Here is a 20820-nt window from a genome sequence, read left to right on the forward strand (position 1 = left end):
AAAAGAATCAAAAGGTAACATTAAAGGAAAAAATTAACAGAAAGTTTTTTTTAAATCCACTAGAAATAGAGTTTATTGGTAAAAAGAACTAACAAATATAACATTAAATATGATGCCAGATTCCTTATCCCAAAGGACTACATGAGAAAAAGCAAATCTAGAGATTAGATGTATATAAAAGTAAAGAATTCTCATTATATATTTGTTCAATATCAGATAATTATCAAACTATTATATTATTACAAGAAAACGAATCTTACCTTGTTGCTCTGAAAGTGAAATGTCAGATTTACTTCTCACACGTATTATACGAGTTTGTGCTGGCTTGTGTTCAACTTGCTTAACATCTTGGTCTTGCTTTTGTTGGTACTAAAGAATTTAAGACATGAAGTCACAGTATTATTTTTAAAGTTACTTTAAAATAATTTGAGCAATTAAATTTTGTTAGGAGTTTATTACATAAAATTTGAATATTATACATGCCTTCTAATTGCCAAATGTTACTAAAAAATAATAATGCAAATAAATTTTTTAAAAAAGATTTGGATAATATATACACAGATTTCAAATATTCAAATAATTTGTCTATTTCTAATAGGAAATTCAGAGCTACTTAGAAATCAAACTATTTTAGATATATACACATGTGGATTTAGACAGGATAAGAGCTTAATCTGGAGAGATGTAAACTCTCCCAAATAAAATTTGCATGCTGCGCTGCAAATTTCAAAGAGCTTTAATATATAGTAATATCATTTAATTCTCAAATGTGCGAGAATGTTGTTATCCTCCTTTACCATTCAAGAAATATACATTCCACAATAAACCCCACCATCTCTCCTCCTCACCTATATCCAAATCAAATTTGAAATTTACAGCAGTCATAAATCCCTTCACAATCCCACATCACTAACTGTTAATGACTTGAGCCATTTTCTTTCTCCCCATCCTAGTTTCTGAGCCTACTTTTAAATGAGTCCCTGAAAACTATCAGACATACTTTGACAGGAACTCAGAAAGATGCCTCTAAATTTTTATCAACAAATACAAGCAGAGAAGAATCTGAAACACCTGTCCACATGGACTCAAATGTAACCACCCCAGCTCTGGCAGGCACCTATTTACCTTCAAATAAAAGTAACTTTAGACTTGTAGTAGTAACAACAAGCTTTAACTTGGTCTTCGGTGCTTAGAGCCATTAGTCATGTAGGTTTCTGCCTTGAAGGAAATATACATATAATGTGTGCTTCCCTGGGTACTCGGATTGCTTCAGCTTTAGAACATCCCTAATTGGCTCCTATCCTTAACCACAGTGACTAAGAGCTGAGTATTGTGGAGCTAAAATGCTTTGTGTTCAAACCTGGCTGTTGGGCAAGTTATTAACCCCTCAGACTTCAATTTCCTCATTCGTAAAATGGGGATGATAATAGCTATCTCATTAGGTTGTTATAAGGATTAAATGAATTATAAGGATTAAATGTGTAAAAACTTAGAACAGCATCCAGCAGAATAAGCATTGTAAGTGTGCTGTTATTACTGGCCATACCTCTCTGTTAAATCTCACAAATGAATTACTAAGGCCCATTCTGGTAACATTCCAGAGTTTTATTTTAAAATAGGCCAACAATTAAGGGAAATAAATCATTCTTTTATTTTTTTAAACAGTTTTATTGATGTATAATTGATAGACAATGATCTTCACATATCTAAAGTATATAACTTGCTAAGTGTTGGCATACATGTATACCCATGAAACCATCACCACAATCAACATAAGGAAATGAACATATCCATTAATCTCAGAGGTTTTCTGATATGTTTTGCATTTCCTACCATTACTATTGATTAGTTAGCATTTTCTAGAATTTTAAATAAATGAAATCAGAGTAGGCACATTTGTAAAGAGGGTCTGGTTTTTCCCCCTCAACATAACTTCTGTGAGAATCATCCATGCTACTCTATGTTTCAATAGTTCATTGCTTTTTATTGGTGAGAAGTATTCCATTGAATAGGTTATACCCAATTTGTAGAATCACCAATTGATTCATGTTTGTTTTGTTTCCAGTTTGAAGCTTCTCCAAGTAAAGTTGCAATGACCATTCATGTACAAGTCTTTGTGTAGTCATATGTTTTAGATGCTCGTGGGTAAATACCTAGGAGTGGAATGCCTGGGTCATATGGTCGGTGTATGTTTCACTTTTTTTAAGCAATTGCCACTTTTCCAAAGTGGTTGAATCGTTTCATATTCCAACCACCACTGTATAAGAGTTCAATTGTTCCACATCCTCACCAACACTTGGCATGTCAGTCTTTTTAATTTTAGATATTCTAATGGGTGTGTAATAGTATTTGTGAGACCAACATATTGAATGGAAGAAGATATTCACCAATGATACATTTAATGAGGTTAATATCCTAAATTTAGAAAGACTATTTTGGGTACAGGACCCAAATAGGCATGGTCAACAGACATATGAAAAAAATGTTCAACATCACTAATCACCAGAGAGATGCAAATTAAAACTACAATAAGCCCTCACCAGTTTGGTTCAGTGGATAGAGCACTGGCCTGTGGACTGAAGGGTCCTGGGTTTGATTCTGATCAAGGGCACATACCTTGGTTGCAAGCTTGATTGCTGGCCCTGGTTGTGGTGCATGAGGGAGGCAACCAATTGATGTGTATCTCACATAAATGTTTTTCTCTCTGTCTCTTCCCCTCCCTTCCATTCTCTCTAAAACATCAATGGGAAAATATCCTCAGGTAAGGATTAATAAAACAAAAAAAATCACAAAAAAAACACATACAACACAATGAGATATTATCTCACACCTGCCAGAATGCCTATCATCAATAAATCAAACAAGTGTGGTGATAATGTAGAGAAAGGGGAACCCTCATGCACTGTTGGTAGGAATGAAGTCTGGTGCAGCCACTGTGGAAAACAGTATGGAGTTTCCTCAAAAAATTAAAAATGGAACTGCCTTATAACCCAGGGATCCCACTTCTGGAAATATATCTAAAGAAACCAAAAAAACTAATTCAAAAGAATATATGCATTCTGTTTGATCCAGTGATCCCACTTTTGGGAATATATCCTAAAAACCACAAAACACCAATCAGAAAGAATATATGCACCCCTATTTTCATAGCAGCATTATTTATAATAGCTAAGATCTAGAAACAGCCCAAGTGCCCATCGATAGATGAATAGATTAAAAAACAACAACAACAACTGTGGGACATTTATATAATGGAATACTATGCAGCAGTTAAAAAAAAAAAAAAAAAAAAAAAAAAAAAAAAAAAGAGGTATCTCTTACCCTTTGGGTCAACATGGATGGACCTGGAGACTATTATGATAAGTGAAATAAGACAATGTGAGAAAGACAAATATCACAGGATCTAACTTATTTGTGGAATTAATGAACAAAATGAATTGACCAACAAAATAAGACCCCAAGCATGGAAGAATGGAACAGATTGACATACTTAGGTATGGGGGTTGGGGGTCGAGAACAGATGAATCAAATAACTTATATACTTACTAGAGGCCCAGTGCACAAAACTCGTGCTGGCCTGATCCCCCTAACTGCCCTCCCCTGCCGGCCTGATCCCAAACTGCTCTCCCCTGCTGGCCTGATCCCCCGAAATGCTCTCCCTGCCAGCCTAATCACCCCTAACTGCCTCTGCCTTGGCCCCGCCACCGTGGCTTTGTCGAGAAGGTCGTCCGGAAGAGTCCAGTCTAATTAGCATATTACCCTTTTATTAATATAGATATGCATAGCCCATGGACACAGGCAATAGGGGGTAAAGACCTGGCAGGGGGTAGGAGCTGGGAGGAGGGAATTAAGGGGGACAGGGAGTGGGAGACATTTGTAATACTATCAACAATAAACAAATATATTTTTAAAAAGAATATATGCACCCTCATGTTCACTGGAGTGTTATTTTAAATAGTCAAGATTTGGAAGCAAACCTTCAACAGACAAGTAGATAAAACAATTGTGGTATCCAACAAAATATTACTTGGACACACAAAAAGAATGAAATCTTACAATTTGCCATATTATAGATGGACATAGAGGTATTATGTTAAGTGAAGTAAGTCAAAGAAAGACAAATACCTTGTGATTTCATTTAGATGTAGAATCTAAAGAGCAGAATAAACAAACAAAATAGAAACAGACTCATAGATACAGAGAACAAACTGATGGTTACCAGAGGACAAGGGGGTTGGGGGAGTGGGTAAAAAAAAGGGATTTAAAAGTACAACTGGAAGTTCCAAATAGTCACAGGGATATAAAGTACAACCAAGGGAATAGTCAATAACATTCAAGTAATTATGTATGGTGCCCGGTGGGTACTGGAAATATCAGGGGAACACTTGGTAAAGTATATGGTTGCCTAACCACCATGCTATATACCTAAAACTACAAAGTAATAATGAATGTTAACTGTAATTGAAAATATAAAATTTAAATTAAATGATAATATTTCTTTGTGGTGTCAGCATTTTCCTAATGATTAATAATACTGAGATTCTTTTTATGTGCTTACTTGCCATCAGTATGTCTTCTTTGGGTAAGCTATCTTTCCAAATATTTGATCTACTTTTTAATAGATTGTTTCCTCCCCCCTCTCTCTCCCTTTCTCCCTTCCTTCCTTCCATTATCCTCACCTAAGAGTATGTTTTATTGATTATATCGATACACTGAGTGGCTAGATTATTATGATCTCTGAGCACATAATAATCTGGCCACTCAGTGTGTGTGTGTGTGTGTGTGTGTGTCTTTTAGAGGCGGCGGTGCATGAATTCATGCATGGGTGGGGTCCGCCAGCCTGGCTAGGGAGAAGGGACATAGGCAGTTGGCCAGCCTGCTGCTGGTCAAACTCCTGATCGAGGGGACAATTTGCATATTAGCCTTTTATTATATAGGATATACACTGAGTGGCCAGATTATTATGTGTTCAGAGATCATAATAATCCGGCCATTCAGTGTATATGCATATATTTGTGTATGTGTTAATCCTCACCCAAGGATATTTTTTCCATTGATTTGTAGGGAGAGAGGGAGGGAAGAAGGAGAGGGAGAAGAGGGGGAAGGAAAGAGAAAGAGAGAAAGAGAGAGAAAAAGAGAGAGAGAGAGAGAGATCAACATCAATGTGGGCATGTGAGAAACATACATTGGTTGCCTCCTATATGCACCCCAACTGAGATAAAACCTGCAACCTAGGTATGTGCCCTGACAAGAAATTGAACCTACAACTCTTTGATATACAGATGAGCTCCAACCAAATGAGCCACCCAGCCAGGGCAAACTTAATATTGAATTCTGTTCCTCGTATATTCTGGATATAAGCCTTTTTAAAAAAATATATTTTACTGATTTTTTACAGAGAGGAAGGGAGAGAGATAGAGAGTTAGAAATGTCGATGAGAGAGAAACATCGACCAGCTGCCTCTTGCACACCCACTACTGGGGATGTGCCCACAACCAACATACATGCCCTTGACCGGAACCGAACCTGGGATCTTTCAGTCCTCAGACCAACGCTCTACCACTGAGCCAAACCGGTTTCGGCTAAGCCTTTTATAAGATAAGTGATTGGCAAGTATTTTTCCCCAGTGTATGCATTCTCTTAACAGTGTGTCTTAAAGAACCAAAGTTCTTATTTTTGATAAAATCAATTTATTAACTTTTACTTTCATGGATAATGTTTCTGGTGTCATTTTTGTCTAACCCAAGGTCAAAACTATTTTTATTTTATAGAGAAGTTATTAACAAATATTTATTCATTATTAATCATCACAGGTTGTTAATACCTACATAGTGGTGTTATATAAACAATCTTTACATATTTTTGGCTTTCACCCTCAACATCATACCATGCTACAACACCACGCAATGAATACTAAGTAAATTAACCCACAATGAGATATCCATCGCTATCACACAGACATAAAACTATACTTAATAACTTGAGCATTTTGTTCCTCTCTGAGAGTAATTATCCCATTTTACAGTGTAACTATTTTCACTTTAAATAAAATACAAGGGCTACTGATTGGTTACCTGAGGAAAATCTCCAGCTGCTGCTGCTAATTTAACATAATTTTCTTGTGCCGTTGGATGAGTTGTGGGAAGAGCAAGAAGAGCATCTGGCTGCAACCCCAATTCTTTCAAACTCATTGGACCATGACTTACACATGCATCTTCAAAACCACCACCTGTTATCAAATATGTAAACAAAAAGTAAAATACATTAATTTATCTTAGATACAGAATAAATAATTGGCTAAAATTATCAATATTTTAAATATATATTTTATTGATTTTTTACAGAGAGGAAAAGCGAGGGATAGAAAGCTAGAAACATCGATAAGCTGCCTCCTGCACACCCCCTACTGGGGATGTGCCTACGATCAAAGTACATGCCCTTGACCAGAATCAATCAAAGTACAGACCAAAGCTCTATCCACTGAGCCAAACTGGCTTTGGCAAAATTATCAATATTTTTACCTGCAGAATTAGAAGTAGCAACCAAACACTTGGTACCAAGCCTTTGCTGCAATTAAAACCAGAGCTCATAGAGAATATAAAAAGTGCCTCTGTTCAAACAAATCTATGGAATATTCTAAGGTTCCAATCAACAAGTTGCTCATGCAGTCTCACCCAAACCTTAACACTTCAGCCTACCTTTCTATCAGAAAAAGTCAATACAATATTTTCTATCTAAAATATAGTCTTTGAAGCAAGGGGCAATTTCTTGACTAGAAATTGCTTAGCTCTGTTCTGTAAATATTTCCCTTCAAATGAATGAGTTCCTCTTTTCCTTATGCAAATGGAATCTCAATCAAATCAATAAAAAGAAGATAATAAGAGCCCTAGCCAGTTTGCTCAGTGGATAGTGTAGGCCTACAGACCAAAGGGTCCCAGGTTTGATTCTGGTCAAAAGCACATACCTTGGTTGCAGGCTCCTCCTGGCCCAATTCCTGCTTGGGACTTGTGTAGGAGGCAGCCAATTGATGTGTTTCTCTCACATTAATGTTTCTGTCTTTTCCTCTCTCTTCCACTCTCTCTAAAAAAAAAAAATCAATGGAAAATATCCTCAGGTGAGGATTAACAAAACAAAACGAAACACAGAAGACAATACGAGCAATAAAACATATCATTTATCTAACATCACTGTTATATTACACTTAACTAGTGGCCCAGTGTACAAAATTAATGCATGGTGGAGCAGGCTTGAGCCATAAGACATCCTTTGCGCTACTGCAGAGGTTGGAGAGGCTCCTGCCATTACTACTGCACTTGCCAGCCATGAGCCCAGCTTCTAGCTGAGCAGCAATCCCCTGTGGGAGCGCACTGATCACCAGGGGGAATCTCCTGCATTGAGTGTCTACCCCTAGTGGTCAGTGCACATCATAGCAACCGGTTGTTTGGTCATTCAGTTGATTTACATATTAGCCTTTTATTATATAGGATACTATAAGCACTATCATATACACTATCTCATTTAATTTGAACCTCAAAATCATTAAGTCAGCTAGGCGGTTCAAATAATATTACAACTGCCTTTCAGTGACAAAGCTAAAGCTCAGGAAAGTCAACTGTCCAAAACTCAGAGAACTAGTAAAAGGTACAAAGAAATTAAAATCCCTATCTTCCAACTCCTAGTCACTATTCTTTATTTCACATTTTTGCTAATATATTTCTAAGTAAAATCTGGCTTTTCCTTAATAATGGCTACCTTTTAAATACAGCACAGTATAATCTATTTCATTTTAATCAACTGAAATACAGAGTGAGGCAAAAATCTATATACATAAAACCCTAATATGCAAATAGACTGAATGGCAGAACAACCGAACAACAGAACTGGTCGCAATGACATGTGCTGACCACCAGGGAGTGCGCATGGAACATGATGGATGTTGGCAGTAGGCGGCAAAGCATGGAACATGGAGGGCAATGGCCATGGCGGGATGATGGAGCAGGCGAGCAGGGCGCCAGACTGAGGTGGGGCGCCAGTCGCTGTTATGGGGTGAAACCTCCGGTGGTTCCTGAAAATTCTCTGCTCCCACACGCCGGGTTCCTGCCCAGTTCTCGTATCTGCTGCCGGTGTCCACCCCGCTCACACCAGCTGCTGGCGCCAGAGCCACCGCTCACACCTGATGCTGGTGTCCGGTGCCAGTCCCAATCGCTCCTCAGGGCTTCTCCACCTCCCCGGGCTCCTGAGGGGCAATCGGGCTGGTAGCCACCTCTCGCACTCGCTGCCGGCGCCCAGCGCTGGAGCCTGATTGCTCAGTGCCATCGGCTTCTATAAGCGGCAGCTGCTGGCCCTGACCGCCCCTGAGAGCTTCTCCACCTCCCCCTGCTTCTGAGGGGTGATGGGGGCAGCAGTTGCCGCTCACACCCGCTGACAGCGTTGGCACTCCTCGCACCCACTACTGGTGCCGGCCCCATCGCTCCACACCTTCAGCGGGTGCAAACAGGCCAGTGCTATCAGTGCATAGGAGCAGCGACAGCAGAAACGGGGCTGCCAGCAGAGTAGGGGGCCCCGGGGGTCACAGCAGGAGGGGCGTGGCAGGGGCACAGAGGATGGGCTGAGACCCGTCCCTGTGCCCACAGCAGCCTCACAGCCCACAGTTCAAGGTGCATGAATTCGTGCACTGGGCCCCTAGTAGGATCATAACTGTGAATAAATGAAACACAATTTATTCTTGTGTTACTTATTAGTTTTTGTATTATTTTCCATATGAATAACTGTAAACCTACTTTTGTCCCAACCTGTAGACATGAAGCATTATATATACACTAAACTGTTTTAAGTGAAATAATATTTTAAAGATCCAATAGATATTTTCCATTTAAAGTCTGTTCATAATTTCATAGGTTAAGCAAACAATCACCCTCTGATACTTTATGTTAACCTATATTTTTAGCTGGATTTTGCTTAAAGCAAAAAACATACAATGAGTTTTATCTTTCTGATATTCAACCTGTACAAAACAATTTCTCAACATTATTACCTATTTTATTTTTATTTAATTATCTAGAATAACATAAGATTGATTTAAATAATGGTAATAATAGCCATCATTTAGAGTAACTATTATTCCCGGCCTTCTAAGGGTCCCTTTTACCCATCATGCTTTTTTTCTATTCTTATGTCACTTTTCCAACACTTTCTTAAGACTAGAAAATGACTTAAGATAAAATAATTAGCATATATAATGTTTTAAAAAAAAGAGATTAAAAACTTTGTGTTGATCATATGGTTATAACCAAGAAACTCTAGTGAGGGGGGAAAACTCTATTAGAATTAATAAGAGAATTTGATAATGTGATTGTATACTAGATAAATATGTAAAAATCATTGGTTTTTCTCTATAACAATACACACATAAAAATGGAAAAATAATTCTTTACTTTGTGACCAGAACTATAAAATAATTAAGAATAAAATTATTTAAAAGGCATAGAGCCCATATGAATAAAACTAGGAAATTTTATGGAAGAACATAAAATAAAATCTGAATAAATAGTAAAATATACCATTAAAATGTCATTTCTCCCAATATTAATATGTAAATTAGTACAATTCCAATTAGGATGATTTTTTATTTTAAAAAATTTAGAGTTTAGCCAAAACCGGTTTGGCTCAGTGGATAGAGCGTCAGCCTGTGGACTGAAGGGTCCCGGGTTCGATTCCGGTCAATGGCATGTGCCTTGGTTGCAGGCACATCCCCAGTGTGGAGTGTGCATGAGGCAGCTAATCAATGTTTTTCTCTCATCAATGTCTCCAACTCTATCTCTCTCCCTTCCTCTCTGTAAAAAATTCAATAAAATATGTATTTTTTAAAAATTTAGAGTTATGTGGAAGAATAAATACCTGAGAATTGCCAATAAAAGTATAAAAAATTATGTTAATAAGGGAAATTTGTCCTATCAGGTAATTAGAACGTGTCATAAAGACACAATAATGGAATATATTTTCGATCATAAAGAATGTTTTAGATCTAGAATAAAGAATCCAAAAATATTCCTCTATCCTATATAAAAATTGGTTAATGTTTTCATTCAGTAGGAAAAAATAGCTTACATAATAATTGATGCTGACATGATTGGCTATTTATCTGGAGGAAAATCACACTGACTTCTACTTTACATCATTTGCAAAAATAAATTCCAGATAGACTTAAATATAAATATATACTAAATAATGGAAATCTTTTTTAAAAAATCTAGGAGACTATAGGCATAAGCTTGTGTTAGGGGAAACCAAATCAAGCTATAAAAACACAAAAAAAAACAAATAACTATACAAAAAAATTATAAATCGTATGCAAAAAAGAACACAAATAATGCCAACAAAGTATAAATTTGTCAAAAGGAATTTGTAATACAGATGAAAGAAAACATGTAAACTATAGAAAAGTTACAAAAAATTTTAGAATCTAACATATGGGGAAAGATCTTAAGTAAGTAATTTATAGAAGAGCAAATCCACATGGCCAGCAAACATGAAAAGATTTATAAACGCAACAGCAGTGAGAAACATATATTTATATCTGAAATAACACAAATAAAAAGGGTAATAAACACAATTTCTGGAAGAGATGAAGGAAAAAGTTTCTAATAAATTACAGATAAAAATAAATTTGTTTTACTTTAAGACAGCAACTTGGCATATCTATTTTAAAATTAAAAATATATTTGCCCTTGGACCTAGTAACTATTCCTGGGAAACTATTCCATAAATATAAAATGCAACAATATGTTAGGATACATGTCTATGGATATGTACTCTAGCATTATTTATAGTGAGGAGAAATGCTAATAAAATACATATCCACCAACAAAGCAATGACTGAATAAATTATTGAAAATCCACACTAGCATGCTTTTTGCAATTATTTAAAAGAATGAACATAAGCAATATCAGTTGATCTGAAGTAATTTCCACAGAGTTTACTGAATAAAAACAAAATGCAGGCAAAGGAGCAGGATATGACCTCAACTTGTAAAATAACCACACACACACATACATTTTACATACCTATCATATATATCATACTTGTGTGTATGTATATAATTATATATGTGTGTTAGGAAAAAGAGATGTTTACATATTAGAATCTTAATATGAGTTACCTAAAATGTGAGGAGAGTGGATGGAGGCCATTTAAAAAAGTCTGCAATTTAAAGTAACGTATGATATAATCACATTTTGTTTTTATGTAAAACTAGAAGCCCGGTGCACGAAATTTGTGCATGGGGGAGGGATCAGCCTGGCCTGAACCCTCTCCAATCCAGGATCCCTGGGGGGGGGGGGGGGGGGCGGGGTGTCTAACTGCTGGTTTAGGCCCAATCCACCCCTGGCTCCTAACCACTCACCTGCCTGACTGCCTAATGCCCCCAACTGCTCCCCTGCCTGCCTGATCACCCCTAACTGCCTCTGCCTGCCTGCCTGGTCACCCCCAATATGCATACGGCTGAGGTGCCTCAGCTTGGCCTATGCCCTCTCGCAGTCTGGGAGCCCACGGGGATGTCCTTGGGGGAGCGAGCCTAAGCAAGCAGTCAGACATCCTTAGCTCTGCTGTGGAGGTGGGAGAGGCTCCGCTCCCGCTGCTGCACGTGCCAGCTGTGAGCCCAGCTCAGGGCTTCTGGCTGAGTAGCACTCCCCTTGTGGGAACGCACTGACCACCAGGGGCCAGCTCCTGCAATGAGTGTTTGCCCCCTGGTGATCAGTGTGCGTGACAGCAACTGGTTGGTTCACCATTTGGTTGATTTGCATATTAGCCTTTTGTTATATAGGATTATATGTGGATAATATATGGGTATAAAGAAAAAAATCAAAAGGATACAATGTACATGTTAATTAAAAAAACCCAAAAAACCTAAATGTAGAACCCAGAAAGTTATATAATCAAACATTTCCCCTAACACATTAAAAGTACATAATAGCTTTCAGCCACAACACCCTCTCATTTAGTATACATTTACTGACTATGCACTAGGCGCTACATACTGCTAGTGACAGGGATATGACAGTGAGTAAGATGAAGTCTTTACCCTCAAGTGAGATTACAAATCAGAGTGATAAGAGTAACATTAGGCCGGCAACATTAGAAGGCCGCACAGAGAACACCTGGTGGGTCTCTAACCCAGAGATAAGGGGCCAGGAAAGAGTTTCATGACAGGAATCGTAAAAATGCTGAATTTGCAGTGTCACTTCTAAAAAGTATGGGGAGGGGAGTGTTGAGGTGAAGAGGGCATAAATGGTGATGAGAAAAATAAAATATACACATTATTGTAGCATTTTAAAATTCAAAAAATAGGAGACAAGATAGCGGCAGAGTACTCGGACGTGTCCTGAGCCTTGTCCTGCAGCAGATAAGAGGAAGCAGCTGAAATGAGAGGAATCCAGTCTGAATTGGTCAAGGAGACACAGTTGGTTGATGGTTTCCTCCCAATATCAAAGAATTTTTTAAAAGCAATTTTATTGGAGGCTAATGATGCTTATTAAAGTTTAATTGATAAACTGTACATATTTAAAGGGCATAATCGAATGTATTTTTACACACATATATCCCTGAATGTGTGTGTGTATACATATATGATCATAGTCCTGGAAAACGAACATTTTCATAATCCCCAAATTTTCTTGTTCCTGATTACTACCAAATATGCATAACAAACAACCTAAGATGTATGATGGTAAACATAACTAATTACTAAATTACTAATTATGTGCAGAACACTACTTACAGTCTACCCTTTTGCTGATTCTCCTAACCTGCAGATGGGAATGGATGGTCCCAGCCTCACATTCACTCATTGTCATTATCAGAGATGAAAAGTTCCTTTTTCTTTGATCTGTAACCCTTACATATATTTCTAAATTGTTAAACATTTCAATAAATTTTAAAAAGAAAAAATAAATAAAATAAAATAAAAAGTATGCTCATTGTGTGTGGGTGTCCTGTTGGTACAATGTAAGTTTTACACTTTGTAAGAGAGATGCTTCAAGTATTATTTCACTCAAGTCAAATTCATTAACTTGCAATCCCTATTTTTACTTTTCTATAATCTCATTGCTATGACAAAGCAACATGGTAGACTTTCAGAGAAGACGAAGTCCACTTGAAACTGCCAGTGCCAGCAGCAGCTTTGGGTCTGGCACTTCCAGTAGATTATTCCAAACCCTAAGGTACCTCAAATTCCACTCATCCTAGAACCCTACTCATCCTATTTCTTCCTAAATCTGTCCTTCCTCCGTATTTCCTTCCTCTCTGTGAATGAAAATACCATCTATCCAATCATTCTAGCCAGAAACTCTAAGATTTCTTAAAACTGTCCATTTTCCTTCTCAATTGTCACTCAAATCTCCCTTTTTATATACACCCCTGCTCCTGAATAGTGTCTCACCCAGTTTCCTTTAATAGCTGTCTAATCAGCTCCTTGCCTCCAGTCTTAATCCTCCCCAATCTATCCATCACATGGCACCTCAGATGATCTTGCTAACTAAAAGGAGAATATGATTAAATCACTCATTTACTTATAATCCTTCATGGATTATAAAACATTAAGAATTGGTAGAAATTCAAGACTGAATTTTCCACAGGAATAGAGTAAGATTGGCATGATTTTCCATTTTGCACACAAATGAATCCCTACCATCTTAGAGTAAATCCAGAAACTACTTGATATGTCACTCAGGGTTTTTAGGACCTGGTTTCCATTCACTGCTCCAATCCCATTGAATCCTAAACTTTAATTAATTGATAAAGACATATTTCCCTAAGTTTTCTTATTTTTCAACTTTATTCCCTTGTCTCATTGCATATTCTGCTTGAAAGGTTGCTTCTCACTTACTACATGGCAAACATCTACTCACCTTAGAGAGCTCATTCCAGGCATACCTCCCCTCCTGAGTGAGGTCTTCTCGATTGTCCTCCACGGTACAATGGACCTGTACCCACATCCCAGATGGACTTCTTTACAATAATACAATAATGTATGGCATGTTTTTGCCTTCTCATCTACTACCTCTACTAAAGAAAAAACTCTTTTTGGGCAGAGCCTTACCCGGGTTTATATTCCTAGCACCTAGAATGTGCTTGGAGAATAGCAAGCACTTGGAGGATATTTTCTGAATGAATAAATGAACAAACTGGAACATGCTCATCATGCTTCCCCATCTGGCTAATTCTCTAAGATTCAGTTTGACTCGTGTGGAAACCTCTGAGCTACCACGTGTGGCTGGATCCCTCCTCTGTGCTCATAGCAGTCTGTGTTATCATACCAATCACGCAATATTATAAAGTCTTTCTTGTATTTCTCCTCTACTAATGTGTAAACTTCCTTGAGAGCAGATGTCTACCATCTCTGTACTTCAAGTGCCTAATACAGTACTATTATAGTACCAGGTATACAGTAGGTATTCAATACAAGTTTTCTGAGTAAATAAATACTATTGGTAGTAAAATCCAAGAATCTTCACAACTTGTTCAAAATACAATATACATTTTAGGATTCCCAAGATAACTCTTCACAGCTTATTTTGCATCTTTTTGTTACTCAATCCAAGAGCCTAAGAATTAGAAACAGTGGTAGTGGACTATGGACTGCAAATAGGACGCTTTATGAAAATGAGCAGAGATAGGAAGAAGCAAAGTAAAAACAGATGAGATGCTATAATAAGGTGACCAGACGTCTCGCTTTTGGTGGGACAGTCCCGATTTTTAACAATCTTTCCAAAAATCATGACTTACTTAAAACGCCACAGGATCCGGAACAAATTGTTAGAAATCAGGATTGTCCTGCCAAAAGCGGGATGTCTGGTCACTTTATGCTATAAGCAAAGTTATTAAAAATTGATATAAAAGGCATGAGATATGCCACCAGCAAAAATGACGATACTCAGGATCCATTCTTCTATAGTAACCATTATGTAACAAAATACACAAAACAAATTAACTCTATAGGTACATTCCTTTTAGGCAACTGTGGGTTGTTGCTGATTCTATTAAGTACTAATACATATAAGAAGGTATTTTTACATACTCCAGTTATTATTAACGAGAGTAACACTTATCATGTGCCAAGCACTGTGCTCAAGGCTTCATATGCATTGTCACTTACTACCCCTAGTAAATTTATTCTGTGGATTCTATTTACAGTAACCACCCTCCAAGATGCCCCCTGATCCGTACTGCTGGTATCTGTGCATTTATGTCGTGCCCTCCTGTCATTCTAGGATTGGTCTGGGCTACTGCTAGAATGTGCCATAAGCAATGGCATGTCACTTCTGAGACAGTAAGAGACATTGTAGTTTCCATCTTGTTTGCTCACTTTCCCTCAGAGCAGCCAGTGTGCGGGAAGCCGGCTTCTGTGCCATTGGCAGCTCTACAGAAAGGTTCCTGTAGTGAGAAACTGAGGCCTCTTGCAGCAGCCACGTGAGCGAGCTCGGAAAACGGATCCTCCACCCCAACTGAAACCTTCGGACGTCCTCAGCACCAGTCAACAGCTTGACTGCAACCTCATGAGAGATCCTGGGAACCACCCAAGCCCCTCCCAGGTTCATGCTTTCAGAATTGTGTGAGATAATACTGTACACGTTTGCTCTTCAGCTGCTAAACTTTGAGGTAATGTATTACATAGCAATAGATAACTAATATACAATATTACCCCCAATTTGATAGATTAAGAAACCTGGGCTCAGAGATATTAAGTTATTTGCAATGAAATACACAGAACACAGAACTAGAATTCAAACTGATATCAGAAACTCCAAAAGCTCAATTTCTTAGTCATTCTGCTATCATGCCTCATCTTTATGCTCAATCATACGTTATGCCACCTTACTTATTTTTTCCAATTAATTTAAACAAATACTTATAGTGATCTGTATGTGCACTATACTGTAGAAAATCTGCTAGATGAAACCACAGGTACAAGGAGGGTCTGAATGGAAAATGTTCTCATAGATTTTATTTTAGAACAATTGAACAAGCAAGCACCCAGTCGCTCTAAAGTACCTATCATCTCTCAAGTGGTCTGTGAGAGCCATCTAGTGTCAATTCTGCTTAATTGCAATCCACATAGATAGGATAAAAATGTCACTATCGTACTAATTTTGAATCCAATTTTAAAAGAACATAAAACATTTCATGCTCACTATGTGCACAAAATGATAATTCCAAGGAAAACTGTCTTGAATTTCTTCAAATATAATGTGTTCACTCAATATAAAGTGGAAACTTTAAATACTCTATTCCAATGTTTTCCTAACTCCAGGCCTTTCCCATTCAGTTTTCTAGAAAATATGCACACCTCCAGAAGTATCTTCACTTAAGAGAATGCATGAATGAGAATGGAAAAATCAGTTAAATGAGAAAACAGATGATCCTCATTGACTCGAAGACTCCATGTTTGCAAATTTGCCTACTTGATGAAATTTAGCTGTCAGTCAAAATCAATACTTGGAGCATTTTCACAGACATATGTGCACATATACAGAGAAACAAAAATCCTGAATCACCCTACAAACCCTTTACTAGCTAAGGTTGAACACAACGAAAGATGCTTGCTCTACTTTATCCCAGCACTTCTATTGTAAACAATACTGTCTATTTAGTGACATGTTTTTCACATTTCTGTACATTTTGTTGGTTGATTCTGCTGTTTAAAGTGGCCCCAAGCAGAGCGCTAACACGCTTCTAACACTTAGTGAGACATCTAGCCATAGGCTAAGTGCAAGGAGTCTGCAATGGGCCTTACAGAAAAAAATATATGTAAAATAAGCTTCGTTCAGGTTGAATTACAGTGCTGTTGGCTCTGAGTTCAATTCTAACATGCCAACAATATATATTAAATAAATATTTTAAAATAAAAAACACATATAAAATAAGGTGATGTATTGGGTAACTGACAAAAATGTTATAATCAGAGGTTTATAGGAAGCTACATCTGTATTTTCCCTAAGAGCAACCATTCTGTATTTGCTAATTCAGTGTTCCTGGTGACTCTGTAGAATGTACAATAAGTCCTGCAGATAATGAAAATCAACTATGGTAGTGATTGGTGTTCTCTGGTCTGTTCTTATCTCAAAGCGCTACAACAGAGAGTTTTATTAATGAAGTTCTAAAATAGTCCTGAGCACACTTAGCAGAGCTGGAAATTCATACAGCAAAAAGAGTGAATTTCTACAGTATCAACTAATTTAACCTGTCCTGAATAAAATCTGTTAGATCACAGCTTTGATGTGCTAGTTATACTCCTTCAGTATATATTAAAATAAATATATGACTATTAAAAAATTTTTAGTGTACAGAGGCATATAACCAAAATGATCTCATGCACCACCCGTCCAATGGTTCACGCACCAGCTGATAAAAGGATCACTTTTTGAGAAACACTACTATGGAAATAGAAAAAGTTGTTACCAAACTTTTCAATTATGAAGACCCTTTTTAATAAAGAAATCTTGCAAGCCCCCACCTGAAAACAGTTATGCTTCTCTCAACTCAGATTAGGACTACTACTATTACGGATTATAATACAAATGGACCACAGCATTCGGCACAGAAACTGTACAGAACAAGTACGATGGGATTCAAAGTGAATGTTCTAACAGACAATACATCAAGCAGCAATATCCTGGTGTGTACCTGTAACTGTGTCAAATTGCTGAGATAAAGGCTTAAGAGTACTTTTTTGATGCCAAGACTCTGCATTAGCGACAGGCTGTTGCTTGCAGACAGGATGCCCCAGTAAGTTCTCTGCTGCTGCTGTCAGCCTGGGCCTTTGTCTTTCACCCAGACTGCTTTCCAAGTCCTGTGAAAGGTAGAAACAATGGTTAAACCATTATATTAAAATCAAGTCAAAACAGGAAATATTTGTCAGACACCATGTGTGATCCATACCACTTGACTACTTAAAGGTATTTTAGAAAGTGCTTATTACACCACATACACCCAACATGAAAGACAAGTTTAAAAAGTTAGTTTAATGAGGCATCTAGCCATAGGCTTTAATTTTAATCTTATTTTTTTATGAAGTTAAATAACCATTATCTATTTTTCCAACCTTCAAATTAGATATCAATAAAACACAGAAAATTTTTATTATTTAAAACACTAAATACTAAAATATTATATACTATTCACAAAAGTTAAAATTAGAATAGAAAATTTGTCTCTCATTCTTCATTAATAAAAATTGTCTAAAATTATTAATGTAAACTTTTTAATTAAACAGCTGATAAGGAGAATATTCCTTAAATGATATAAAGATTTTACCCTCATATGTAAAAAATTTCCATTTTTATAAGAATACCGATTAAAGAAGACTACCATATTTAATAAAGTTATTTCCCTGGGAAAGTATAAAAGTTAAAAAAGTACAAATATTTTTGTCAAATATATGAAATAAATAAAAAACTAAGACTTCTGTTTTCTTTCTGTATTAAAAATTAGTTATCTAATCATTACCACATTTTGTGACCTGGAGATATTCTAATTATTAAGTTTATTACTCAAGAGCTGAATAAAAATTCCAATATCTAAAAGTTCTTCAATTTCTCATTTAAAAGTAGTTTAATTTTAACCAAGTGCTTTTTTTTTTTTTACTAGAATATATGAAATCACTACTGAAACATCTTTGATGAGTCTACTGTCTACAAATAAAACCTAACTTCTTAGCTCAGCATTCAAGATTTTCTACAACTTTCCCTCATTCTTCTATATGCATGTCTATCTCCCCTTACTCTCTAATCTGACTTTTCTTTAGGAACACCAATTGCCTCACATCCTTTAAATAGAAAAGGATTTTTCTGCAATTAATATGAAATCCTTGAAGACTCTTAAGTTTAGATTGATGGCAAATACATTTTCTCTAGAAATTAGAAATATTTCACAGTACCTATATTACTCTGCCACTACCATATAAAATATTGTGCCAAATACACCACCTTTTCTATTTGAATCAGTTTCCCTAGGGTACTTGTGATTGCTGACACCTCAGTCCTCTACAGCCCTACTGAGGACTCAGCTTGTCCATTCACATAATGCTCTTGTAGCATGAGTATGATTTTTGTATTATACTCAAAGCTTAGACTCACGTAATTCTAAGTTATGTTGTCTGTAATCTACAGTAATTAATGCACCTAGCCCAACTACATAAATGTACAAATTGCAATTTTGCCATGTGACTGCTCTCGCTGACCTCAAGCTCCCTTTGGGCAAGGAGTTATAAGCACAAAGAAAAGCCATTATTTTCTTACCAAAGCAGTATTTTAACACATAAATAGATTATTACAAACAAAACAAATACTTAATAGTTTTGTACACATATGAAAATATGCCAAATGTAACTGTTCATAAGACTGGCAAAACTTAAGATTTAGAACACCACGTGTCATAATGAGAAAAGAGACTTGTAGTTAGAAAGCAATGTATTAGTACTTACTGAAATTATCAATGCTTGTACCTTTTGAACCAGCAATTCCACCCCCATTATCTGACCTACGGACACAATTCCTCATCAGTGAAAAAACAGTTTTCTTATTATTATAATTTAAATAGAAAAAAAGTGAAACCAATCTAAAAATCCTTCAACAGGATAATTAAATTATGGTATACTCTATGGTAGAAGAAAAGAAATGGTAGATCTTCAGAATTTATAGTTATTTAACATTTTTAAAACAGGCTGCAGAATGCTACATAAACATACCTCAGAATTTTACACATGCATGTCCACACATATGCTTAGAGTCTTAGAAAAAGATCTGGAAAGGATGAACTTCCCACTTCTGGGCGTCTGGCTTGGCCCGGACTACATACTAACAAAGGCTGCCAAGCTCCCTATCCCAAAAACACCTTAGAGTAACTATGGAAATAAGAAGAGACCATGGGCTCTGAAAGCTAAGTAAAACTGTGAAAACCACTGGGAAATACTGACAGCTAACTCGACCTGCTGTGTGTGGGAAGAAAGAGGCTGCATCCTAAGGAGGAGGGAGGCTGGAGGGGGTCAGTGAGAGGAATGACTAGAGCAAAGCACTTGCTTCTTTGCCTCATTAACTTGAGATCACCAGTGCTTACCCCTAACACACAGAGATCTTGGCAACAACCCAGACTGAGACACTAGTAGCCCAGAAAAACATCAGGGAGCAAGAAGGCCCAACGGGGGTGAAAGTTACAGGTGAAATCTGACCAGGACCCCATGGGCATTTGTTCCTTCACCCTCTTCCCTCCAAACCCCAGAACTATCTTAAAAACCTCCATGTTCCTTCCTAAATACCTAGTTTGTGACCTCCTTGCCCAAAAATATCTTAACTGGCTTCCCAGTGCCCAAACCTTCCCATAGCCTAAAAGGTTCTTGATGATTATCTGGTTCAACCTATTTCTGCAGACTGACCTATCTACAGCTCTAGCCACACTGAGGTTTTCAACCCTTTCTAAACATGCCCTAATCTTTCTTGGCTCTTATCCCTTAACACATGCTATTTTGGCTTCAAAATGTCCTTCCCCTTCACTGCTGTCTAGAAAAGACCTATTGGGTCTTTAAAAAAACTCCATCAATAGCATATCCTGTATAAAGGGTTATCAAACTTCAAGCAGTTTTTCTTCCTCTGAATTCATATATACTTGTAAATTCAGCTATATGACCAATTATTCCACTGTACAGTAACTATTTGTCTTCTATACGACCAACAGCTACTTTTATTGTAGGTAGGAGTCCTATCTCATCTTTTTATCTTTTTCAAGTTTGTGTCTGACACAGAGTAGGTACTCAATAAATGGTTGTGGAA

General features: G+C 37.0%; 1 protein-coding gene across 5 annotated transcripts in view; it reads right to left on the bottom strand.

Moving 5' to 3' along the window:
* Positions 1–20820, bottom strand: part of KIAA0586 — a 95073-nt gene that overhangs the window by 23553 nt on the left and 50700 nt on the right. For all 5 annotated transcript variants that reach the window (XM_084894695.1, XM_084894694.1, XM_084894697.1 and 2 more), the window contains 3 exons: positions 17681–17846; positions 6075–6229; positions 261–369 (listed from right to left, as the gene is read on the bottom strand). In XM_084894695.1, the coding sequence (XP_084750821.1) occupies positions 261–369; positions 6075–6229; positions 17681–17846 (430 nt within the window). The remainder of the gene's footprint in view (positions 1–260; positions 370–6074; positions 6230–17680; positions 17847–20820) is intronic.

The sequence above is a fragment of the Pipistrellus hanaki genome (assembly GCF_964339955.1).
Source record: "Pipistrellus hanaki genome assembly, chromosome: 1".
Classification (NCBI taxonomy): Eukaryota; Metazoa; Chordata; class Mammalia; order Chiroptera; family Vespertilionidae; genus Pipistrellus; species Pipistrellus hanaki.